Source organism: Eleutherodactylus coqui, chromosome 1 (genome assembly GCF_035609145.1).
Source record: "Eleutherodactylus coqui strain aEleCoq1 chromosome 1, aEleCoq1.hap1, whole genome shotgun sequence".
NCBI lineage: Eukaryota > Metazoa > Chordata > Amphibia > Anura > Eleutherodactylidae > Eleutherodactylus > Eleutherodactylus coqui.
Window position 1 is genome coordinate 293,386,600 of NC_089837.1, and position 27,758 is coordinate 293,414,357.

Consider the following 27,758-nt stretch of genomic DNA (forward strand, 5'->3'; position numbering starts at 1 on the left):
AATGCACACAGGCAGAAATTCCACAGCGGGATTTCCCACAGAATTTCTGCCCATGCCAACTGCCATAGGATTGCATTAGATAATGCAATCCTATGCAGACAACCGCGATTTGACCGCGTGAAAACACGCACAGAAACGTCCCTAGTGACCGGTTGGGCGGCAGCCGGCACATAGCAGAGCGAGTTGCCGGTAGCAGGTGAGCTGCGAGTCACTGCAGGAGTACGACTCGCATCCCGCTGCATGAATCCTCGCAGCGGGATTCGACCCAGCTGTCTGCAGGAGGCCTAAAAAGGGCTTGTTGTTTGCAGGATGAACTCTAGTCTTCATTTATCTAATTTTTGGGGAACATATAACACTGATTGCTCTTTATGCCATTTTATCTAGAGGCAAGATTAACAATATCTCCAACTCCGGTGTGTTTTTTTGGTTTTTTTTTAACGGCAATCACTGAACAGTATAAATGATATATTAAATTAACACTGCAGGCTAGCACAATTATGTCAACGCCAAATTTATATAGGAATTTTTTAAAATACTTTTTTGGCTTATTGCTGCACTCGAAGACTTCTAACATTTTTCTTTTTTTGTCAAGTGCTGTGAATGGGTTTTCTGTGGGATGAGTTGCACGTTTTAATATTACCATTTGTTGATCCACACGACCTTTTAATCACTTTGTTTTTCATTTTTTGCAAGGCCAGATATACAAAAAACCTGGTATAAAAATAGCTAGTTTTGCATGCTTTTCTCACGATGTGCACTGTGTTGGTTAATAAACGTACTTACGTTTTTCTCTGTGTCATTACGCTTGCAACGATACCACGTGTCATTTTTTTATTTATTACTTTATACATAGTAAGGTTTCAGTCAGACGAGCGTGTTTTGTGCACGCAAAAAAATGCACCGCTCGCATACGCTGAAAACACATGAACGGGCAATGCTTCATATGCGCATCGCATTAAACTTTGCCTGTTCACTGGAGCTGCTGCGCTTGGAGAAGTGCAGCTGCTCCAGGAGGAGAGAGGGCTTTAAGATTTCCCCAAAGCAGGGAGAGTGAGCGGAGCTATCAGGAGGAAGGGGGGGGGGGCGGTGTTTCCCCATAGGTCCGCTCACTCTCCCTGTTGTGGGGAGATTCCACATAGTTCCACTAAATCTCCCTACTATGGGGAAATCCCGAGGGATATCCCCCTAGCAGAGAGTAAGTGGGTAGCGCTTGAAAGAGTGGGCAGGGCTGTAGGGATTCTCACAGAATTTTTTTCTCCTTTTTTAATGTTTTAATACTTTAACTTTTTATTTTTGTCCCACTAGGGAACTTGATTATCACCATATTTTATCATTCTTCTAATGATAGCTGGCTGACCCAGAGGCTATAGTTAAGCTTCTGGGTGCCACAGCAACCCATCAGGACCCAGCAATCACAGCGTAGGGGTCCGATGAGCGACAGAGGGAGTCGCCTCCCTTTGTCAGTCTTTTACCTGCCGCAGTCGCACTGACCGGGGTGTGTAAAGGGTTATACAGTGGGGATCGAGGGTTTCTTTGGCCCCCGCTATTGGATGACACCCGGGCACTTACTCTAACAGCCGAGCACCGTTCTCCCTGTCCCAGGAGACCTGCACCAGGCTTCTCATGCGGACAACGTCAAAAGATGGCACTGCAGAATAAAGCCCCTTAATGGTTACCAGTAAAAGGCAATCGTTAAATCAGTGTTTCCCAACTCCAGCCCTCAAGGCACCCCAACAGGTCATGTTTTCAGGATATCCTCTAGTAAGAACACTTGTTGTAACAATGTCTGGGGCATTAACAATAATTACATCACCTGTACAATACTGAGGAAACCCAGAAAACATGACCTGTTGGGGCTCCCTGAGGACTGGAGTTGGGAAACACTGCGTTAAGTGGTTAAATCAGGTTTCAGAGAACAAATTTTGTTGTGAAGTATATTGCCATTTATTGCCAGCTTTAAATACATTAGAAACAGTATAATTTTTTTCTGTTAAACAGGGTTGGTCTTTTTTAATCTAGTAAAATATGTAATATCCCAGAAGTGATGGTAGACACCAGTGAAGCCCAGCTTGCTACCCTCATGTGCATCCCTCTAAACCTAGAGAAAGGCAAATCCATATAATGCAAGCTTCCTTTTTCAGGAAGATTATCAGGCCATGAGTGCTCCTCCTGTACACAGTACTCTGCCCAACCATAAGAGTATTCAGTGCAGTTGTGAGGCGGTTAAAAATGAATGTAGTTTTGCCACGATTGCAGTAACAACTGCAAGCACATCGAATTGCTGCAAAACCACATGCCGTTTCAGGAAAACCTCAAGCACCCCATCTGAATACACTCAAAAACAGAAGAGTTCCAGTTTTATCTTTTGTTATCGGAGCACTCTAAAAGTTGTGAAGCGTGTATGGGCTTTATACCGTATCCCTAAATTTGTGGTGCCCGAAACAAAAACAGATCTTCAGTGCCATGACTTCTTCACAATCTCCCTCCCCTACTTCTCTATTAAATAAAGTTTCCAATCATGTAGCAGCCAAAGGAAGAGTTTGCCTTGGAGGCATAATATTGGGAAATGGCCTTTATCAGAAAACAAAAATATGCTCAAATTTGTATGACAAACCTTGTGATAATCATAACTGGGATACAGTTTGCTAATCTCACAGGATGCTATATGTTTTCATCAGTGGTCCAAAATATTTACATCTCCCGCAGAGAGCCATGGTATAGCCATGTGTACAAGGACCTTGTGTCACACGCTGAGCAAAGGACATCACTTATGGGAGATGAAATCTGCTAGCCAGGGGCAATTTTGCCATTTCCTGTCTACTGATTAATGGAAAGTCAAATCACTATATGTATTCCTTGGCAATTCATTTATTATTAAGTTAACCCTTCACATTTACCAGATAACCAATTAAAATTCTGTACAGCTACCAAGTAATCAAGTAAAAAATGTGTGTCGCACATGTTCCAAGGTATGTGGAGAGTGACCGTATCCATCCGGGTGTGAAGTTATCTAATGGTCAGTTATCCAGCATAACCATGACATTTCAACCTGCATATGGGGCTTTGTCAAATATGTATGGCAACTATGTCAAAGAACAAAGCTTCTCATTTAACTTAAAAGGCAGCCTTACAAAATGATTGCTGTGGATAATGAAAGGTTATAGCGAATTTCTAAAAGTTTTACTTACCTTTGATGGCAGCTACTGCCCTCTTCACCTGTAGCAGGGAATATGGAACATCCTTAAAGTCTGAAACTAACAGGTTCAGTAGTCTCTAGAAGACATCTACAGACTCGCATTGTTTGTTCCAGTTCATACTTTTTTGAGCAGTCCCAGGCAGGTAGCAGGGCCTGGGTCTTAACCCCTTCAGTGGTGGGTTTCTTCCCACCCTGTCGTGCCCACCAGGGTAGGTTTTCTTAAATGGGCCAATCATTTAATTTCAACTAATTTTCCCGTCGCGTTCCAAGAGCCATAACTTTTTCATTTTTCCATTGACACGGCCATATGAGAGCTTGTTTTTTGAGGGACAAGTTGTACTTTTTGATGGCATAATTTTGGGGTATATAGAATGTATTGCATAATTTTTGTAAAAAAATTTGTAGGGAGATTGGGGGAAAAAAAAGAAATTCTGCCATTTGTTTTTTAGATTTCATTTTTATGGCGTTCGGTGTGCAGAATAAATAATGTGATATCATTATTCTCTGAGTCACACAATCCCGGCGATACCAAGTTTATACAGTATTTTTTATGTTCTGCTATTGCATATTTAAAACATTTTTTTCTTAAAGGTTTGCTTTTGTGTCGCCACATTCCAAGAGCTGTATTATTGTTTTTTCCCATTGCCAGAGCTCTAGAAGGCCGTGTTTTTTGCGGGATGAACTCCAGTCTTCATTTATCTGATTTTTAGGAACATGTAAAATTTTGACAGCTTTTTATTCCATTTTTTCTAGGGGCAAGATTAACAAAATCTGTAATTCTGGCATGTTTATTTTTCACAGCATTCTCTGAGCAGTATAAATAATATATTAAAGTAATTCTACAGGCCAGTTCCATTATGCCAATACCAAATTGTAATAGTTTTTTTCTTTTTCGCGACTTTTTCACAGATTAAAAAAATAAATAAATGAAAGTTTAAAATCACCCTCCTTTGCCATATCTATAATAAAAAAAATCTAAATCATAAAAGAAAAATACATATTTGGTATCACTGTGTCCGTAAAAGTCTGATCTATCAAAGTAGTGCCAGAAATGCACTTTTTCCAGTACATTATATGGTACATTAAATAGTACCATTAAAAAATACAACTCGTTCTGCATAAAACAAGCCCTCATACAACGACGTCGATGGATAAATAATGGAGTTATGATTTTTTAACCGGGAAAGGGGGGGGGCGTCATTAAGGGGTTAAAAAATGTATTAAACTTCCTTCTCTGGGTCATTACGACGCAGGGATACCACATGTGTAATTTTGTTTTAAATTTTTTACAAAATAAAGGGAGAAAAGTGTTTTTTTTATAAAAATAAAAAGGAAAAAAATTAAACTTTAAAAAAATTTTTTGGTCCCTTTAGGGCGCTTCTACAGAGACCCATCAGGACCCCCTGATCACATTCCAGGGGTCCGATGGTGACAGTCCTTTACATGCTGCAGTCATATAGACCACGGCATGTAAAGGGTTAACAGCAGAGATCAGAGGTTTTCTCCATTCTTAGTTGTGTAAGAGCTGGTGCCTGGCTATCCTCTGACAGCCAAGCACCAGCTCTTCCTGCCACAGAGACCAGCGTCTCTGACAAGCTGATGGTCTCCGTGGCAACCTGTAAACAAAGCAGTGCAGGAGTTTGAAAATAAAAGTGTGAAGTTACAGCAGATCGGTAATGTATTCCTGCTTCTTTTTTCAAAGTCCTGCACTGTTCTGTGTGAGTCTGTGCAGGCAGAGCACACTGCCATAGCTTATGGCAATGTGCTCTGCAGCTTCCCATAGTGAAACATAGCCCGGAAATCTTCCGGCTATATTACTATGGGCAGTGGAGCTCGTCCTCGAAAATTTCCGGACGTGATACTCAAGGTGTTAAAGGGGTTCATTAGAAAAAACAAATGTAATACTTACCTATTCCTCCACAGGCATTCGTCTTACCGCATGTTCTTCTCACTGATCTACTCCTGGCTCCTTCAGTCCCCCGAGTGACATCACCTCAAGTCAACCGGATCCGCTTCTTCCTGTGACATTACGTATATTGTCCACATTCTCCTTTCTGCAGCTCAGTGTACGTTATGTCACTAGTGATGAAGCATTTACTGCTTAGCACGGAATGCCGAGCTATTGCTGGGACTGCGCACGTGCGCTGCTTTGCTGCAATAGTATATGGACACTCGTGGCGAGGCTACGTTGCAAGTGATGTAGCCTACACTAACTTGCAGGAAGGAGACTGTCGAGAATGGACGCTACATAATAGGAAGAAGATTCGGCCGACTAGAAGTGAGGTGACCCCGGAGGACTGGAGAAGCCAGGAGAAGATGCAGAAAGAAGGCGGCCTTAGGAGGAATAGGTAAGTATTACATTTTTTTTCTAATGACAAAACCCCTTTAATAACCCTACTTCCCTATAAAATAGAAGATAACAGAGGAGTATCCCAGCAAAGACCACACGGATCTCATGCCTGTAGGGATCAATCAAGAAAACTTAAGGAGAACCGTTAGGTTGATCCTCAGGTGTAGGTTAGCAGAAGCTGACAGAACGGTCCTGGTTCAGCTCTACTTCTGCAGACATTACTGGCTCCTTGAGTACACTGTAGACCATTTATTAAGCAGTACATAGGGGAGCAAAAATGCATGCAGCACACCCAGAAGAATAATTTGCACATGTACTGGAACCTTTGAGTGTCGCAAATTATTCTTTTGGATGTATTGAAAACTCTATGAACTATGTTTGCTGAGCACCACCAGAATCCGCAAACCTCAAAACTCCAGAATAGTTAAACAGTAAAGATGTTGAAGTAGTGCAGAAATTCCTGTACTTCTGTGTGGTCACTTCTCCTGATAACTAAAGTTAACGGTCTTCCTTTCAGAAATATATAAGACTGTTAGTAGTGTGCAATATGAATATCTGAGATCTAGGGCTGGGCGATTAGACCAAAAACTAAAATCTAGATTTTTTCAATTTCATCTTGATTTTCCTTTTTGATTTGTGTTGCTAAACAAGCTGAAAATACCAGGACACCTTTTTCCCATAAGTGAATTGCACACAGCAATTTCTTAACCCCTTAGTGACCAGCCCATTGCCTTTTTACGTCGTGCCCAAGTGGGCTTTATTCTCCGAGGACATAAAAACATGTGTCCTGCAGAGAATAAAGCCACGTGGGCTCTGGACGTGACAGCTCCATGCCGTCGGTGCCCGCAGGTAGCCGACAGCATGGAGCTGTCATCCTGGGCTGTGGGCAGTCCCCCCCGGCAATGCGATCGGCGCTATCCAATGGATAGCGCCGATCGCATAAAAGTTGAAAAAAGTTTAAATTTTAAAAGTTAAAATTAAGTTTCACCTTCCCATGAGGGAAGGTGAAAATACTCACCCCCCTTCCTCCATGTCCTCCGGCCGGTCTCGGGACCCACCGCTGGCTTATGCGCATGCGCCGAAGGCCGGCGAGCCCGGCAATTTCAAAATCTCTCTGCACCCGGCTGTCACAAATAGCCGAGTGCAGGGAGATATGACTGGGGACCGCTGTATGCAGATCTCAGTCATATGATGATATAAAAATTTAAAAAAAAAAAAAAGTTTAAAAAGTTAAAGTTTCATCTCCCCTTACGGATCGTATTTGTAAGGCGGGATGAAATTACGTACCCAAGGTCCCCGGATTTGTTCCCTGATGGGATGCTATTCCACGGACCTTACCCCAGCTTCGGCGCATGCGCCCGTCAGCATGATGGCGAACGCATGCGCAAAAGTGAAAGATTGCCCAAGAAATTTAAAATCTCCCTGCTCCTGGCTACCAAAAGGTAACCCAGAGCCTAGAGAGGTCACGGGGAGCAGCGGTATGCGGTTACTGGTCACGTGATCGCCGTTATCCAATGCATAATGGCGATCACGTAAAAGTTCTTAAAAAAGTGGAAGTTTCATCTCCCCTCACCGGTGCGATCGGTGAGAGGAGATGAAACATCTTCTCGGAGGCTTCCGCATTTGAATCCAGGTGCGATTATCCTCCATGGACCCTTCCGGCCTCTGCGCGTGCGCCCGCCAGCAAAATGCCGGACACATTCGCAGGAGTCGGGGAGCCCAGGAAATTTCAAATCTCCTTACTCCCAGCGACCAACGGTCGCTGAGTGCTTGGAGCAGTGACCGGAGGCCCCGTTGAGCGGTCCCCGGTCACGTGATAAAGCAGCAATATAACATAAGGCCAGTCACACATGACCGGAGAGGAATTACGGGTTCTGCATGCGCTTGATCAGCGGTAAACCACAGATCAATCACATGCATTGGATTACACAATTCCCCCCAATTAGCGGGTCGGAATTACGTAATCCACTCGCATAAACAGAACACAGCATGCTATATTTTACCGCGGATATCCGCGGCCTAGAGCCCATTGTGCTCTATGACCGAGGATATACTCGCAGCCCATATGCAAATACATTGTGTATGGGCTGCGGGTACCGGGGTCATCTCTAAGCGACAGCGCGGGAAATATAAACAAAAAACGGTGTACTGCGCATGACCGCCTGTGTGTGTAGGCAGTTATGCGCAGTACATTACGCGGCTGTACGCAGCGCCACAGCCAGGCTCACAGCTGGAATCCGCTGCTGGCCTCCACAAGCGAATTCCCCATACGGCCATGTGAGCCCGGCGTTATTCAGACCGCTACCTGTAATACGTAATTTACAAGAAGCTCTGGGAACGCTTGCCTTCCTGCAGTTCCAGGAGCAGCTTGTTAAGCGCCCTCTGTGTGAGACCACCGCACTGCAGCAAGATTACAAAGCCTCACAGAGCGCCACTTTTTAAACCTATCCCCGCCGCTGAGGTCACGAAATACCCCAAAAAAAAGCGAGAGAGGAGGGGGGATACACGGTTTTCTTGCCCCATGTGCCCATCCTAACCAGCCTCCGTAACTACCCCCGTCTTCGGACATAAAACGCAGTTTATATTATAACTTTTATCTAATGCCAAAAAATGGGGATGGCGGGGGGGGGGGGGGGGGATTATTTTTAGGCAGTCAATTTTTTTCTGTATAAGTGGGCAATGGGGCCTGGAATTTATTCAGTTGGACCCTGAAATCCAACGGGCGTTCCCTCCATTATGGGCCTAGCCATGTTTCCTGTAAGTAGATTAGGGCCACAATGGGTATGTTTCTGAACACGGGACAAACAGGGGTATCCATTTTGGGGTGAATGTCTTCATTCCTATGTACACTGTACAAAAAACACAGGTTTTTAAATTGACAAAATTGACAAACAAATGAAAATCGTTATTTTTTCCTTCTGCTTTGCTTAGATTCATTCAAATACTGTAGGGTCAAAATACGCAATACACCCCTAGATGAATTCGTTAAGGGGTCTAGTTTTAAAAATGAGGTCATTTGTGGGGGTTCTCTATCGTTTTGGCCACTCAATGGTTCTAGAAGTGGGCAATGGGGCCTGGAATTTATTCCGTTGTACCCTGAAATCCAACGGGTGCTCCTTCCATTATAGGCCTAGCCATGTTTCCTTTAAGTGGATTAGGGCCACAATTGGTATGTTTCTGAACACGGAACAAACGGGGGTATCCATTTTGGGGTGAAAGTCTTCATTCATATGTGTGCTGTACAAAAAAAAACAAAACAGTTTTTAAATTGACACCATTGCCAAAAAAATGAAAATCATAAATTTTTTCCTTCTGCTTGGCTTAGATTCATTCAAAAACTGAAGTCAAAAGAGTCATCGTACCCCTAATTCGTTAAGGGGTCTACTTTTCAAAATGGGGTCACTTGTGGGGGTTCTTCATCATTTTGGTTATTCAAGGGCTCTACAAGTGTGCAATAGGGCCTAAATCTCCTTCAAGCAAAATTTCTGTTCCGAAAGCCACTGGTTGCTCCATTCATTTTGGGCCCCATTGTGCAAACAGATGTAATACTAGGGCCACAATGGGTATGTTTCTGAGCACGGGACAAACAGGGGTATCCATTCTTGGGTGCAAATCCTCATTTTCATGTGGACTATAGAAAAAAGTCCTGTCTTAAAATGACGTATTTGCAAAAATATGAAATTTTTGTTTTTTTCTCTTCTAAATTGCATTGACTCCTGAAAAAAACTGTGGGGCGAAAACACTCATCACACCCCTCAGTGAATACGATAAGGGGTGTAGTTTTTAAAATGGGGTCATTTGTGGGGGTATCTATCATTTTGACTCCTATGAGCCTTTCCAATCTTGGCATGGTGTAGGAAAACAAAGTGTTCCTCAAAATGCTGAAAAAGTAATGTTAAATTTGTACGTCTCCTAAATGGTTAAAAAAAAAAACGAAAGTTTTTCCAACGTGCGCCCAGATATATATTTCCAAGTAAACGGATGGAAATATATATCTTAGCAAAAATTTCTATATTATGTTTGCACATATTTGATATATTGCAGTTGGAAATGTGAAAAAAATGACGATTTTTGTCAAAATTTTCCCAATTTTGGCGCTTTTAATAAACACAAATTCTATCGGTCTATTTTTTCCGCCTAAATGAAGTACAACATGTGGCGAAAAAACAATGTCAGAATCGCTTGGATATGCAAAACCTTTCTGGTGTTTTTTCATGTTAAAGTGACACGTCAGATTTGCAAAATTTGGCCTGGTCATTAAGGCGCAAACAGGCTTGGTCACTAAGGGTTAATATATACTGATCAGAATTGAATGGAACAGTTCTGCTAATCACAACTCACTAAAGGCTTTTTTACACGTAACGAATGTTGGGCAAACGAAGCCTGACACTCATCCCCATGTTTACTCGCTCCCATGCTGTTCCACAGTGTTGTGCTCACAGAGCGGACAGCTAGTGGGGGGCCGGGGGAGCTGGAGGAGAGTTCTCACTCCGTTCTCCCACAGCTCCTAAATAGCAGCCGTTCACTACTGAATGATGTGTGGTTCAGGCTTTTAAACATGCTTATGAAATGGCCTATTTTGAACTTAAAGGGGTTGTCCCGCGGCAGCAAGTGGGGTTATACACTTCTGTATGGCCATATTAATGCACTTTGTAATGTACATTGTGCATTAATTATGAGCCATACAGAAGTTATAAGAAGTTTTTCACTTACCTGCTCCGTTGCTGGCGTCCTCGTTTCCATGGAGCCGCCTAATTTTCGGCGTCTAATGGCCAAATTAGACGCGCTTGCGCAGTCCGGGTCTTCTTCTTTTCTCAATGGGGCCACTCGTGCAGGATGCCGGCTCCGTGTAGCTCCGCCCCGTCACGTGCCGATTCCAGCCAATCAGGAGGCTGGAATCGGCAATGGACCGCACAGAAGCCCTGCGGTCCACCGAGGGAGAAGATCCCAGCGGCCATCTTCAACCGGTAAGTAAGAAGTCACCGGAGCGCGGGGATTCAGGTAAGCGCTGTGCGGGTTTTTTTTTAAGTCCCTGCATCGGGGTTGTCTCACGCCGAACGGGGGGGGGTTTCGGCGCGGGACAACCCCTTTAAGGATGCAACGATTTTTGGCGGATTTTTCATCTCCATTTTTCAAAGGCCATAACATTTTTATTTTTCGGTCACCGCAGCCATATAAGGGCTTGTTTTTTTATGTAGTGAACTGTAGTTTAAATTGTTGCCATTTTTAAGTTCCTAAGACTATATTGTAAAACTTCTCTCACATTTTTTTTATCATAGCAGGGAGAGAAAGCATCAATTCTGCCATAGATTTATTTTTTTTTTTACAGCGTTAATCATGCAGCATAAATGACGCAATGCAATTTTTCTGCGTGTCGGTACGGTTACGATACCAAAATTTTTAAATGGGGGGGGGATTCCACTTTTCCGCAAGAAATTATTTTTTTCTAAAATGGCTGCATTCAAAGTCCTATAACTCTTATTTTCCCATGGACAGAACTTTTTGAGGGCTTATTTTTGCAAGAAGAGCTGTAGTTTTTATTGGTACCATTTTGGGGTACATACAGCTTTTTTAAAATGTTTTAATTTTTATTGTATTTTTTGCAAGGCTAAAGGAAAAAAAATTTCCTTCTTCTACACGTTTTGCGTTGCAGGATAAAAAGCGCTTTCAATTTATTGTATGTGTTGTTACAGATACGACAATACCAAATATGTGGAATTGTATTTTTTTTTTTTTAATTAGGCCGATAAGGGGAAAAGAAAAAAAAAAACACGAAAAATAAACTTTTTTTTTTTGTTTTAAACTTTTTATGTCCATATAGAGAACTTGTACAATAGCAGCTATGATCGCTATGATAAGGCATTGCCTTAACCGCTTGTATTAGTTATCATAGGCATTGGCAATGCACGACTACTTAGACCTCTTCTGATCTCGCGCCATCCCTAGGGCATAATTGTACGTTCTGTTGCGATACGCACCCCGCAGCCAGGATGTACATTTACGTCCTGTGGCATTAAGGGTGCATTTAGACGACTGTATATCAGCCGTGTATTCACGCCGGCCGATATACCGCGTCTCTCTCTGCAGGGAGAGGAGGCTGGAAGAGCCAGAAGCAGTGCTCTGAGCTCCCACCCCCTCTCTGCCTCATCTCCACCCCCCCCTGCACTATTTTCAATGAGGCAGGACGGGGGCGGAGCTAATTCCCGAAACTTAGCCCTGCCCCCGCCTCGCCCCCTCTCATTGCAAATAGTGCAGAGAGGTGGTGGAGTGAAGGCAGAGAGGGGGCGGGAGCTCAGACCACTGCTCCCAGCTCTTCCAGCCTCCTCCCCCTGCAGAGAGAGACGCCGTATATCGGCCGGCGTGAATACCCGGACGATATACGGTCGTCTGAATGCACCCTAAAGGGATTAAAACTGAATGACTGGACGATTCTTGTCCGGTCATACAGTTTCTGCATGCTTTTACACCGGACAATTACTCAACAAATTTTTAAACCATTTTCGTAACTGAAAGTAATTGATTCTGTAAAATTAAAACCTGCTGATTACACTGGTAAAACTGAATAATAGCGTCACGTCTCATTTTCAAGTTATTTAACCTCTTAAAAAATGTTTTTTTTTCTTCATTAAAAAAATTGTATAACTCCTTTACTTATCCATCGACGTTGCTGTATGGGGGCTTGTTTTTTGTGGGACAAGTTGTAGGTTTCAACGGTACTATTTAATGTACCATATAATGTACTGGTAAAACTTTTTAAAAGTTTTAAGTGGAGTAAAATGAAAAAAAAAATAAACAAATTAAATTCCGCCATATTATGGTGCGTCTTGTTTCTACGGCCCACAAACTGCAACAAAAACGACATGATAACTTTATTCTATCGGTCAGTATGATTAATACGATAGCAAACTTAAATTGTTTGTTTTGCTGTACTAGTTTTTTTTTTCAAAAGACTTTTTTTAAAATTATTTTCTGCCATCATTTTCTGCCAGCAATAATTTTTTTAAATTTTCCATCCACATAGTTGTGCAAGGGTTCATTTTTTGCAGGACGTCCTGTAGTCTGCGTTAGTACCATTATGGAATACATAGACTTTATCACTTTTTATTGCATTTTTTTCTTGGAGACAGTGACCAAAAAAGCGCATTTCTGGCGTTCCTAATTTTTTTTTTTTTTTAACAGTGTTCACCATGCAGGGTAAATAATGCATTACTTTGATAGGTCTGGTTTTAGCAGATGTAGCGATGCCTAATATGTATTTTTGTTTTACGATTTTGATTCTTTTAGTCTAACCAATGACCTATAAGAACACCGTTCATTAATTACAACTTACTAGTGGATGATCCGCAGTGTTTCCGCCACTTGGAAACATACCCTATATGTTACATAAATCTACCTTTAGGGTGGCTTCACACGAGCGTGTTTTCGTGCGTGCATACGCGTGCACAAAAACACACTTCTATTAGAACCAATGCATTCCCTATGGTGTGTTCACATGTCCGTGTTTTACAGGTGCGTGCCTGTAAAGATAGGACATGCGTGCACCATAGGGAATGCATGCCTTGTCTTCAATGGAGCTGCGGCTGCTGCCGGCGGCTCCATTGAAGACAATGGTCTGCCGGCACCCCTTAATTGTTTTTCAGGGAAGAGCTTTACATATAAGCTCTTCCCTGAAAAACAAGAATTTTAGTGTAAAAAATAAAAAAAACTTACCTGTCCGCTGCTGCCATGTCCCCGTAGGGATTAAGAACACATCTGTGGCAGATGTTTCCTTCATCCCCGTGAGGAAAAAGAATTCCCTCCAGCACCTGCCACATCTGTGACAGATGCAGCTACAGTAGGGGATCCAGCTGCCGGCATCCTGTAATTGTTTTTCAGGGAAGGGCTTTAAATATAAGCCCTTTCCTGAAAAAAAGGAAAAAATGGTGGTGAAAATAAAACAAACAAACATACTCTGAAAGACACCACATACTATATATAGTAACATAGTATAATCAATACAACGGAGGACAATGTACGGCTACAAATGGACTTCGATAAACTGGGGGCTTGGGCAGAAAAATGGCAAGGGAAGTTCAATGTTGATAAATGTAAGGTTATGCACATGGGCAGGAGAAACAGATGTCACCAATATACACTAAATAGGGTACTGCTAGGGAAAAGTGATATAGAAAAAGACCTGGGGGTACTAGTGGATTGTAGATTAAACTGGAGTACCCAATGCCAGTCAGCTGCTGTAAAAGCTAATAAAGTCTTGGGGTGCATTAAAAGAGGTATAGGGGCAAGGGACGAGAACATTATCCTCCCACTATGTAAGGCAGTTGTCAGGCCTCACATGGAATAGTGCGCACAGTTCTGGACAACTGTGCTCAGGAAAGATGTTACAGTGCTGGAGGGGGTTCAAAGAAGGGCAACTAAACTAATACATGGAATGAAGGGACTGGAATACCCAGAGAGGCTATCCAAATTAGGAATAATTAACCTGGAAAAAAGACGGCTAAGCGGTGATCAAATAACTATGTATAAATACATCAAGGGACAATTCAAGGATCTCTCCCATGATCTGTTTATACCCAGGACTGCGATGGTAACAAGATGGCATCCGCTACGTCTAGAAGAAAGCAGGTTTCTTTTCTGTAAGAGCAGTGAGACTGTGGAACTCTCTGTCTGAGGATGTGGTGATGGCAAAATCCACAGAGCAGTTTAAAAGGGGACTTAATCTCTATCTAGAGGGAAAAGATATTACAGGATATGAATCTTAGGTCAATTTTTAATCGGGGTATACAGGCAGGTAGGAACTATTAGGGGTTGATCCAGGGATTAGTCTGATTGCCATTAAGGAGTCGGGAAGGAATTTTCCCCCAAATGGGCTAATTGGCTCCTGCCTCTTGGGGTTTTTGCCTTCCTCTTGATCAACGACATAGGAGGATATACAGGCTGAACTATGGAAATGGACATTGTCTTCATTTGGCCTTACATACTATGTTACTCACCTTTCTTCAGCTGCCGGGCTCAGCCGCGTCTAGCCGGCTCTTCTCCTGCACTGCTCTGAGGAGTATTCAGCAGGCGGGGATTTAAAATCCCCGCCTGCTGAATGGGCTGCCTCTGATTGGTCATAGTGCTCAGCCAATCAGAGACGATTTTTGTGTGATGCATTTTTAACATTAGAAAGTCCCATTGACAAGTGCGTTAAAAAAAACGCAGCATTAACAAAACTCAAGTGTGTGAGAGCCCTTAGGGTAAGTTTACATGTAGCAGAAATGCTGCAGAATTTCCACAATAGAAAGTTCTGTAGCAAATTCTGCATCCAAAACAGAGTCAAAATCTGCACCATTTTGACTCAATCAGCTGCGTATTGGTAGCAGATTTCATAAGATATGATACTCTTCTCACTTCTGAAGACTGACAGGTAAGGGAAGAAGAGTATCTTCTAAAAACTGTTGCAGATACGCAGCTGATTTTGAGTCAATAACCGCACAAATGGTTTTGGATGTGGAAAGGCCTTTTAAGTCTGTGATGTGGAAGGAAATGGGCTGCATATTATGTCTTAGAAAACACTCTTCTATTTACAAAGGTTTCTTTATATTTTGAAAAGTAGAAAAGCAAACAGTCTGGCTGGTTGCACAAACTATGTCCACGTCATGCGATTTTCCAGAAAAACCGTTAGGTCATTAGCCACCCTGCATGGCTCTTGCTTGGCAACGTGAGGCCAGCTAGACAGTGCAGCCTTGGATAATAAAATATTGTAAAATTACAAAAAGTTTGCCAACAATAGAGATGTCTAAAGTGCAAAAAGAAAAACCACCAGAGGCGTTTTTAAATAAATCTAATCAGCACGGTACAATTTAAACTGCGGAGAGCAGGGGCAGGACAGGGTGGTTTTGTACTGTAAGTGCATGAGGTTGTAGCTAGTGACAGGAATATGAAGATTTACTTTCCATATTTCTTGTGCAGGGCTCTGTCACCATATTTGATCATCTTGGTCTAATATCATCTGCGTTCTAATAAAAGAATCAGGCCACTGTGGGCTGAACAGGGTACAACGTGCACAAGTAAGAAAGGCGATATTAGTTTAATATAAGAGAAAAGTTTAGTGTGGAAACACAATAATGAACAAAAAGGTCTTACCAAGTAATCCAATGCTAATCTTCACTGACACTGTAGCTTAGCAAACCCCACTCAGCATTTCTGGGCAGAGCAGATTCTCCTGATAGTTAGGTAAAAGAAGCAGTTAATACAAATAATGGTGCTGTTCCAACTCTTCATTATTTTGCTATTAAACAAAATGTGTGCATGGCGATAGATGTAGCAAAGTGAGGCCGTAACTATGGGAGAAGCACTTTGTACTAAATCCACACTGGAGATTTTTTTTTGCAGTGTCTTTTCTTAAATAAATGTGAAAACTAACTTTATTTGCTGTTGTGCTACTGATCAAAATTGGTGATAAACTAAAGTCAAGCATCAACCCAGTGTGAACCAAGAAAACTGCAAATGTTTTACAAGATTGTACAGTTTAAACTTACATTAAAAATATTCATAATTCTGCCGATTGGTGATTAGTCAGAACTAGAATTAGAACCAAGGCCGGGATCATACGAGCATAAGTTTACTGCGTATTACGCACACAATGTTCATGCATGTAATACGCAGTCATTTTAAGGCACTCAAACACATTGCCTTATGCAGTTTCACTCACCATTATGTGTATGCAGTGTGTAATACACAAGTGCAAAAAAAATGCAGCATGTTCTATTTTGCCATGTATTACATGCGAGAGAGCCCATTGTTCTCTATGTGCATTTAATCCAACACTGCCCATACGCAATTAAACTGCCTATGGGCGGCGCACATATGCACCGTTGTGAAGCAACGGGAGAAATTTAAAAAAAAACAGGAGAACTGCGGATGACAGTATGCATGAGATAGACTCATGTACAAGATCACTGTCATAGGCCAGTTCCACAGCAGTAAAACCCCATGTGACTCATGCAGAGTTTTATGCATCTAACTGTGTGAGCCCGGCCTGAGAGGTTCAGCCACATGAATGTCTGCATACTGTCTACAGAATTTAATATTACAGCCTCACAATAAAAAGCTTTACTAGACCAAAAAAGAAAAAAGCATTTTAAAACTTAAGTTTTATATAAATTTGAATGAGAAATGCTGTAAAAAAAAGTTACCTGTGCACAAACATTCTAAACAAATCATTACTGTTTGTAATGAGCCTGTGCTTAAAGTGATAAATCGTTAAAGAACCACTTCAGCGGAAACACATTTTTCCATCCCTGGCCCTCTCATCTGATAGCCAGTGTTTGACATCTCCTAATTGCATTGCAGTCACTTCCAGTGCAGCCTCCTTTATGATGCTTATCAGACAAAATTCTTGATGTTGACATTTGTCCCTGCTTTCCTTTTCACCATTCTGAGCCATCAATCCCATGATGCATCAGCACATTTCCACATGAGCAGCTAGAGCCTGTACTATCTCTGCCTGCTGGGAGAACAGTGTGATTAACACTAATCTGTATATTCAACTAAATAAGTTACAGATCATAAGTATACAGTCAGGAGGCTGAACTATCACCTTCATTAGAAATTTGACAGAAGTCTCTAATCATCTTCAGTAACTGACAGGAGTTTCTATGTCCCCGTCTAAAGAGCTTGTGTGGTAGGTTCCATCATACAGGAATTATGCTGACTGAAAAACTGACTCTTTGAGAGGAATATAAAACTAAAATTAGTCTCAGGTGATCATAGTATCACAACCCATCTGAGGAACTAAACAAGGTTGTAATAGAGGAGGCTAGTTACACAATGAATGGAAAAAATAATCACTGGAGTGGCTCTTCACCTGCTATACAAGCTCAGCTAATAGGTACTTCTCCCAAGTCTACCATAAAATATATACTTGGCTGAGTGGACGTAGATTCTTCCAAGGGGAAAAAAAAATAAAAGAATAAAAACACATACATTTAGCAGGCTTCTCTACACATTAGGGCTCCTTCTGCTGCGATATTTTTTTCACGCAACATTGCAAGTGGTAATGAAAAACCATGGAAAAAATCAATGGTTTCATAATAATGCATTTTCACTCACGTTGCTCAAAAATCGCACATATTTTCAACAGTGTGAAGACATATGTCTTTTTTCTTCCAAGTATGATGTTGACCATCAAAGTTGTAATCAGATTTCCAGTAACAGAATTCTGAGCAGTGCCAAACAGATTTAAATACCCCCCTCATTTTTTGCGCATTTTTGTTTCTTTAAAGTATCATAACTCTTATTTATCCACAACTAACTGAGGGTTTGTTTTGGTGGGACGAGTTGTATTTTTCAGTGGTACGATATAATGTACTGAAAACTAAAACAAAATTCTAAAATGGAGTGAAATGGAAAATAAAGAAAAATTCCACAATCTTTATGGGGGGGTTGGGAAGGCCTTGCTTTTACATTGCACACACTGCAGCAAAAGCTACAGGGCTTTATTCTATGGGTCAGTACTAGAGATGTGTGAGTACCAAAAAGCTCGGGTGCTCGTTATTCAAGTCAAGCTTTTCGAGAACTCTATTCGAGTAACGAACCCTATTGAAGTCAATGGGAGACTTCATTCGGGTTCGAGCATTTTTGTATTGGAGCATTTTCTTCTGCCAGCCAGCCACATACTGCTGTGGACGTGCGCACGCTGGCACATAACAGCAGGAAGTGTTAATGCGTGAGGGGGTCGAATACTGCGTGGTACACGCCCGAGTAACGAGCACCATCGAGTATGCTAATAATCGAACGAGCATGTTTGCTCAACTAGTCAGTACCATTGTTACAATACCAAAATTTATAGGTTTTTTTTTTTGTTTTTTTTTTTGCTTCACTACTTTTAAAAAATATACATTATATTATATCTTAGGAAAAAAATTACATTTTTTACTGCCATCTTCTGAAAGCCATAACTTTAATTTTTTTTCATCAACAACATAGTTGTGCAAGGGCTCATTTTTTGTGGGACATCCTGTAGTTTCTAGTGGTACCATTTTGTACATATATCTTTTCAATCGCTTTTGTGTTTCTTTTTTCTTGGAGACAGGGCGACCAAAAAGAGTGCAATTCTGGCAATATATTTTTTATGACATTTCCTGTACAGACTTAATGCGTTACTTATGGGCGCAGCAATAGCAAATTTTTATTTAGGGTCTTTTATTATAAATATGGCAAAACGTTAAAAAAAAAATATATTTTTTTTTATGGATTTCTATAATTTTTTTTTTGTCCCCATAGGGCACATTAAGTAGGGATGTTTTGACATTCCTGTAGTATGAGGTTATACCACAGTATTTCATAATATCGTAATCTGATAGGCTTGGCTTAATAGGCAGTCTGTAATGGCAAATTGAGGGGGGATTTAAGAAGGCAAGCACTGCAACAGCACAACACCCTGTGCTCTCATCACAGGGGGCTGTTTGGGACCCCCAAACATTGATTAGGGCATGCTGTTGTCAGAATTGACAGTGGCATTTAAAGGGTAAACAGCTCTGGTCAGCAGCAGTGCTGATCGAAGCGGTTGCAGGCAGGTGTCAGCTTTAAGAAACAACCAGCCCCCACACCGTATGGAGTTGGATCGACCAGTGATCTTCCTCCATACAAACCCCAAACCTCCAGTACGTAAACTGTTAGTCCTGGAGTGTAAAGGGTTTAAAACACTCCATAGAGCACTTTCATTCTGGAAACCAGGGTCATATCCCAAGTAATGAAATTGCAAGAATCTACTACCCAATTTTCCTCACTATAAATTGTACCTAGAATTTCAATTTTTTTCTAATGTAAGGTATAAGGGATTTTTTTTTTTCAGTAGATCCTATTACTTGATTCAGATTGCTTTGCGGTGCTGCTAGCCCTATGCTTATTAAGCTATGCAGCTGAAGATGCGTTGAAAGTGAGATGCTTCGGAATACGGCAACAGACTATTGGCTCATCTCATGTGCCTGCAGCCATCAAAAGTAGTTCAGGCACAGCGCTCTAAATTTTATGTGTCTAAACTTATTTTCTCCACCTGTCACATCCTGAACGAGCACTTATCTTCTACTCCTGTCTGGCCGCTACACACTAACTTCTCTTCATCCCACACACAGACACAGAAATACACTGTGTGTGAAGAGGAGGTGGAATCAGTCTACAGCTGTCCAGCAGGAGCATAAGACAAGCACTCATTCAGGGGGTGACAGATGTAGAAGAGAAAAAAAAAAGTCTTTAGGGCTTATTTAGATGTCCGTACATTGGCTGGGATTTCACACCTGACCGATCTACACTGTCCCTCACTGCAGGGGGAGGAGGCAGGCCGGGTGGGGAGCAGTGCACTGAGCTCCCGCCCTCGCCACTGTTTACCATGGAAGGGGCGGGATGAGGGCAGAGCTAAGTTCCACCCCATCCCATTGCAAATAGTAGCGAGGGGTGGAGAGGGGGCAGGAGCTCAGTGCACTGCTCACGGCCCAGCCCACCTCCTCTCCCTGCAGAGAGGAACAGCGTATATCGGGCGGGCGGACAAACCCGTCCAATATACGGACGTCTGTATAAGCCCGCAGACCCATAAAACCTAGAGGCCTGTGCCTAGACTACAACTGATTGCTGCATGCACAGGAGGGAAGCTGTCCCAAGTCTTTTTGTATTGAGCTATGCAGAGGAAGGCAGATTTCCCTAACATAGTTTCTGCTGCATAGCTAAATAAGGATAGGGGCAGGAGATGAACACATTGAATGTTAAAATCAGCTTGAATCAATTTATAAGATGTACTGCAAAAAGTCTTTAAATCACTTTAGCTTACTTTAGGACTGGATGAGGGCATGACTTTTTTTTTTTTTTTTTTTTAAATCCAACAACATCCAGTACTCACCTGTTACATCTCCTGTTACGATACAAGAAGGTCCTGCAGCGGTGTTGTGCTATCATTCACATGACTGCCACAACCAGTCCCTGGCCTCATAGCTCCCATGTCATACATGGGAGTATCACTGCTGAAGCCAATGATTGACTATAGGAGTCATGTTAACGATGCACTGCACATGATTGCAGCATGGGCTTCCGCCACCGGACCAAAAAGGATGTTTAACAGGTGAGGACTTGGTGGTTTATTATTTCATTCCAGGCCCCTTGCAACCTTTTTTTTTTTTTTTAAAGTCTTGGAAAATATATTTAAATTCTCTATTCTGTGATCTACAATTTCTATCACTGTCCAAGGAAAAAAATTGTATCTCCTTCCAAGGTAATGAGGATAAAGAAAAGGAAAAACTGATTCTAATGAATTGATTAAATGCATAAAGCTGATAACAAATTTGAGATAGATTCCATTAAAAACAGAAGAGTGAACAATGCCAGACTGCATGGAACCATAGCTCTATGCCTTTTATTAACGGTCTTTTTAGACGGCACGAATGTTGGGCAAACAATGCCCGACACTCGTCCCCCCCACATACTCCCATGCTGCTGCATGGGAGCTATATTGCTGGCTTACAATGGGGAGGCTGGAGATTTCACTCCTCGAGCTCCCCCGCCCCTCTTCAGTGACTTAACATAGCAGCTGTTCAGTGTTGAACGGACACTATTTACACTGAACACTCAAACGATGACCAATTAGCTGATCACTGATCATTCAGTGTAAATAGCAGCCATTCAGTATTGAACAGCGATTGTGTTAAGTCAATGGAAAAGGGCGAAGTAGAGCAAGAAGTGAAATCTCCTGCAGCCTCCCCACCCCTCCTGCTGGCCGCTCTGTGAGCGAGCCAGTAATACTAGCTCCCATGCAGCAGCACGAGAGTGAGAACACACAGGGACGAGTGCCCAGCGTTCGTCCCGGTTAAACGGGCCTTAGGAGTTAGAGCTTTAATTCCTGCCAGGGCACATTATAAAAGGGTTATCCTAACATGACAACCTTTCTCTTGACTTCTCCACAGATGTGATAGAGGTGGGGATCAATGGTTGGGCCGCTAGAAGCCCTGGCCGTTGGCCAGAGAATTTTCTAGCAGGTGCACATTTCACATGTAGCAAAGCATGTAAAGAATGAAGGGTTACATGGCGCCTATTTAAATAAATGGGTAGTTATGCAATACAGGAGTATCGGGTTTTGCTTAACCCCTTAAGGACCAGGCAATTTTGAGGTTTTTTTCCCTGTGACATATAGGGTTTTTTATTTATCTCTCTTTCATTGCCTTTTTTCTGTTTTAGTTTTATTGGGAGTAAAGGGCTCTTAAAGAAGCAAAAAAAAATTAAAATCAGTAAATTTATGCTAAAATAGCATATGGGAATGGCTTCCTCATTTGTTTCATACATTTTAATATAGAATATGTGTGGTTTTAGATCACAGTGTGCATACGACAGTTTTGGTTGGCGTCAGCTTTGGTTTTTTTATGCATATATTTTAATTTTATTCTGTAATTTTTTTTTGTTTATGTAACCTTTTGTTTTTTACCAGCCATGACATTAGACCCCCTAGGGGTCATTCGCTTTTTTTTTTTTTTTTTTTTAAATTACACCCGTTTCCACTGTAGCTTGAGCATCTATAGGAGCCCCAGTTCCAGGGGAAAACATCCCCCTATAGTGACAATAGTCACTGGCAGACTGGATGAAACACGTAGTGGTAGAAACACTTCCACTTAGTACATCGCGCTCATTGAGTACTATGTAACCAAAAAAGGAGGAGGCAGAAGTGGGTAAAAAACGCCTCTTCCTTCTCCTCTGGGTCCTCAGCTGTATCTGAAAGCTGAGAACCTGACCTGCTCCTGCGCTTGGTCTTTAAGTAGGTAGACAATCAAACAGATAACTATATCTTTTTAGTTATTTTTAATATAGCAAACAGTGGTATATTTTTGGGGAGAAGTATTATAAAAATACTAACAATAAAATTTAAAAAACTATATCTCACCTATATACGACTTATCCAATATATTAAGATGCTGATTGAGTCTGAATGCAAGTGCATGGAGGCTCTACCATTTGCATGAGCCCTTCCTGCTTTATTATTTTTTCTCTACATGAAGTAGAACATTTCCCTAAAGTTATGGGCAACCCTTTTAAAACTTTATGCTCCTAATTAACTTAAAAACCAAAATGTGGCCTAAAACAGCTGCAAAATGAAGGTCGGTTGCCATTTTAATTTAAGGCATTTCTCTATAAGAAATGTTGCATCAGGTACTGAATGTGTAATTACTTTCTTATTTGATTAAAATCGGTAGTTTAGGATGCATTACTTTTTTATTGATGTTTCTTGCAGCCACAAAACTCAAACTATATGAATAAATCACCACAATTAAGTACAATATATGTACAAACAAAATCACAATAGCTAAAGAATAAAATTAAAACCACTATAAAAAGGGGGAAAAAAAATCTGTTTTTCTAGCGGCATACAGATCAGTGTCACTATATGCAAGTGAGCTGCTGTGCCTGGTAACAGTTCGTTCCATAGGTGCTACACTGACACCTGACATATACCCTGAAATCGTGCACAAAATATATGAAGGAAGGAAAAAGTTTTTTTTCACATTTTTTGCAGTACTCTGTGAAGGGATTAATCATCATCATCGTCATATTTAGGCATGTCACATTTTTGATATTTTCTTTTGCCCCTCAAAATATATCATGTCAAAGCAAATTGAATACAAATAAAGACACAGATGCTTTTTGTTGGAGGCCTTAAGTCCACTTCATAAAGAAGACCGAAGTAGATTGAAGTTCAATTGATTTGCTTTTAGAACAATTTCAAAAGTTTCAACAGGATAAATATCATTTGATTCAGGTTCAAGAATAAAATCACTTTATTTGCAAAAGGAAATTGCACGATGAAAATTTAGAAGGAAGATTCTTGATGTAGATCTTGGAATAAGAATCCACGTTCAGTATAGTTTTGAGATCTGTAAGCTGACTTTGTGTCCTCTGCTCAGACCTGTTTGGAATATGAATTTGGTTTCCATACAGAATAAAAGACGACAAAGTTGGTTTCATTGTGACTGCTTTAAATGAGTGATCAAATAATTTGAAATCGGAATTGTCAAACTACATAGTACAGCTAGTTTTGTTGAAGATACCCAGACCAAGTTAGTACAATTAGTAAACTAACAACAAATTGTCTAGTTTTAAAGACACAAATCATTTCTCAAGATTTTTCTCCCCAGGTTTAAAAGCAATTTAAATTAGATATATAAAACTGCAAACAATTTTAAAGATTTTTCAACTTTTTTTCCATTACCAGCAAATATATAAATTTTCTACACAGCTGCATCATAGGTTTTAATGACAAATATGTTAAGAATTGGAGGATTTTCACTTCATTCATCTGTCATTTTGTTCATTAATAGCATCGATATTCATTGTGGATAACCGGGCTTCAAGGACTGGTAACATACATTTTGGCTTACTAAGACCGGGCACACTGGCTTAAATGCCATGTTGAATATCAGAGACATCCAGTAATGAGGCCTTAGTGATAAAAGGAGTATGGGATTGGGTTTTCCAGTCCAAACAATTTTCAATTTGGGACAGACTTTAAATTGATATTGCTCACTAAATGTAATACACCTGTATGCAAGCTCATATTGATATAACCCTCTCCTGTCATAGCACATGACTGCAGAACTACTCATGTCTGATTGCTTTGATAAACAATTAGATGAAAATGCAGTTATCACCAAGTAAAGTGGAAATACTGGAATAAATGCCTTTGATATTCTGAAATAATCTGGAGGTGACTTCACATGTTTGGAGGTCTAGCACACCAATCGTCAACATACAGCATTTCATTTTCCAAAAAATGTGTTTTTAGGGCCTAAAAAAGGTATATACAACTAAATCCACCACAGTAAAACTTTTAGATGCTTCCTGAAAGCCCATCAATGACCAGATGAATTCAAACTAAATCATTTTACAGTATGTGCATAGGCCTCCTGTCTGCTAACGATTTAGATGTGTAGTGTCAAAAACATTATTACATATTTTGGTCGCTGTAAATCTGACAAAAAGGTTTAATCGTTGATAGAATGCCTCTGTCCCTGCAGTTTGAGTTACACAATACTATATTCCATGCCTGCTTCTGAGAACACTAAAAGCCGCTGTGTAGCTGAAAACCAAGTTGTAGCAGCAACTTCATATGAGCAGAATGCTACTTTGGACCTTCAGTAGTGCAATACACTAGGACTCATGTATGAAAGCTACATTAGGGTCAATGGGAATCGTTGTCCATAGATGCCAAAGTTCAGTTTTTATTTAGGGCTCCTGTCCACAGACAGATCTGAATTACGGAGTACAGAGCGGGATTCCACCTCCGGATTCCGCAGCAAATCGAACCGATAGCATGCAATGTAGAAACGTAATTTCCTGCCCACGAGCCAAAATAGACTGAGATTTTCCACTCGTGGAGAAGAAATTGCAGCATGCTGCAATTTTGTGCAGGCTGTGCACAGACTGCTTCCATTGAAGTCAATGGAAGCCATCCGCCTCGCGGCCATTCTGCAATAATCATTGCAGAATTGCAGCATCATCAACATAGTGATGGCGCAGCGTCCTCTGTACTGCGGGATTCCGCATGTGTTTTCTGACGCGCCTGTGGACAGGTGGACTAATTAAACCGTTTAACATGGGCACTTATTGGTTGCTATGGATAAGAAAGCTTCTTTTCTCCAAGATAGCTTTTACACATGAGGGCTACTATAATTGTTCCCCACATTTTTATTTCTGGAAACTTTGAATGTAGTGAATTATATTATAACATTTTAGAGGTAAATATTTACATTTTGGATAAGCTCTCCAAAAATATCTTAGTAAAAAAGTTCACTTTTTGACATATCAAAATATGAAAGGAGTAAGGTGTCCAATTTGTAGATTTTCAGATGTCCAGGCTGTGTCAAGTTTCCAATCATGAGTACAGCCTAAATAAACATCATCCAAAGATCAACAAAAAGGAGGACGGCGCTCAGAAAAGCACTCCAGGCTCCTCCTTTGTAGCGGTTATCCATGATGCCGCTCAGGGAATCTCACCAATGACATATCCTAACATGCTAGAAGATGTTTTAACATAAACCTTTCCTTGAGATCTTCATTGCTACTAGAAAAAGTCAAGATGCAAATGTACAGTAAATTCCAGCTCGTACAATTATAATTCATCTTTTAGAAATGTGTTGCTTTGTTAATAATTAGGTATCCGCTCTATTCAGTAGCGTAATTTCAAGTTCAATTACAACAAGCAATGTCTGCAGAAAAATCAAAATGGCAATAAGCCACCTCTTCAGAACCCAATAATAAGCAACCCTAGTCACATGACATGTACTGTTATAATGAGAGAGTCAATAATTAGGAGTACAAGATCAATTTAATGTCCTTGAGTATCCACTTTCACCTGCCTTATATCCATTTTGATAGCCCAAATTTCTTTCGAACCAGATTTGATCACTCACATATGCAGTCCAGTCTTGAATTGTGTTTGTTTCAAGAATCACAACAATTCTTTTTTTGTTTCACTTTTTAATAGGATACAACCAAGCTTGGAAAAGGATGAGGTTGTTTGCAGTGGAATTTTGTTTTAATTTTATTATAATTTTTTTTTTTTTTTTTTTTGTGAAGAGTTTTATTGAAATTGCACATGAACAAGTAGACGGGAAATACAGTCACAAAACCTTTTTTTCAAGGCTTCAAGCGAAACAATTTGGTAGGGCATCTTTTTTCCCTTCCAAAAAATGTGAAATTATGACAAAAATACAAGTTCACTAGTCTAGTCAAAAAACAGCAAATACATGAATTCCTAAAATATTTAATTATAAAGACGACCTTTAAAATCACTAAAGACTTCAATACTGTTTACATTTATGTACAACATGATGCTACTGCAGATACTTCAAAAGTTAAAGGAAACCTCGCCAGAAATACTGCATTTCTGCACAAATTATTTTGTCCACCCCTAAAATCTCCTCTAACTTGTGTATATATAATATTAAAAAAAACAAAACAAAAAAAAACAATAAAAACAATAGTATCTGCCAGTCTTTGTTAGGGAGTAACTAAAGGGTAAAGCAAAATAATTGTAAAGAGGGAAAAAAACCGATAGCATCACAATCAAAAAGCGAGTAACAAAAACCTAGAAGGTAACATCTGTAACAAAAAGTAACCATTGGAACAAAAGTAGTATTACAGAACTCTCATCAAAAGCTTGGTTCTCAGCTTGGCTTAAAGTGAACCCCAAATTAAATTCCAATTACTGTACCAGGACATAATTGGAGCACACCAATGGTAAAGAAAATAAAAGAAAGCTATTTACAGTATTGTGAAGAAACAAGTACAAATCACAGGAAATTGATACTGAAGCCTGTGTCTGAGTGTATGTAAATGTAGGTGTTTGAAAAATCAAACCTTCTAATGCTTTACTTTCCTATTTCCATTGCTGACCATACGAATCCTGATAAAACTCTTGGTTGTCATTACTGTAACCATAGTTACCAGTATAATCACCACCTTGCTGCAATGGCTGTTGCGCAATAGGCTGGGTTCCCCAATTCTGCTGATTGTTGGTCTGGCGACGCTTGGAGTCTGGCTGGCTGTACCCATCTGCCTTTCTTTTTCCACCAACATTCCCACCTCTACTTCCACGGTTACCACGGGAGTTGCGACCTCGTTGGGGTTGCTGTGACGGGCCACCTCGTCCACCTCTGGATCCTCTAGGAGGGCCCATGGGAGAACCTCTTGGTACATAATTGGAGCGCCCTCCACGCTGAGGAGCAGCTGATCTGCCTCTAGGTGGTGGAGGCCCGCCTCTGCCACCTCTTCCTCCTCGCCCACGCACAGGGTATGCATCATCATACCCATAATATGGATCATCGTAGCCACCACGGTAGTCATGATAATCATATGAGTAATAATCATCATAGTAATCTTCATAGCCATAATAATCTTGCGGATATGAATAGCCACCTCTGCCTCCACGGCCCCTGCCTCTGCCTAGGGGCGGCATACGAGGAGGGGCATAATAGTAATAATCATCATACCTAAGAATATAAACGAAGTATAAGCAAGTGCATGATGAAAATACCAATTTTAAAAAAATAAAAATAACTTGCAGATTCAGTTATTGACATTGAACCAAGGATAATTAACTAAACTCACTTTAGTAAAAGCACAACTAACCCTCAAGACTATTTTAAAAAATGCAGTGGAACAGCTTGAATTAAGAAATAAATTCTAGAAAGTTTTTAA

General features: G+C 40.9%; 1 protein-coding gene across 1 annotated transcript in view; it reads right to left on the bottom strand.

Moving 5' to 3' along the window:
* Positions 1 to 26,016: 26,016 nt before the first annotated feature.
* The window catches only part of HNRNPR (heterogeneous nuclear ribonucleoprotein R), a 45,328-nt gene continuing 43,586 nt past the window's right edge, over positions 26,017 to 27,758 (bottom strand). Inside the window, exon 9 of the mRNA XM_066573310.1 lies at positions 26,017 to 27,550. Coding sequence (XP_066429407.1) covers positions 26,938 to 27,550 — 613 coding nt within the window. The 3' untranslated portion in view covers positions 26,017 to 26,937. The remainder of the gene's footprint in view (positions 27,551 to 27,758) is intronic.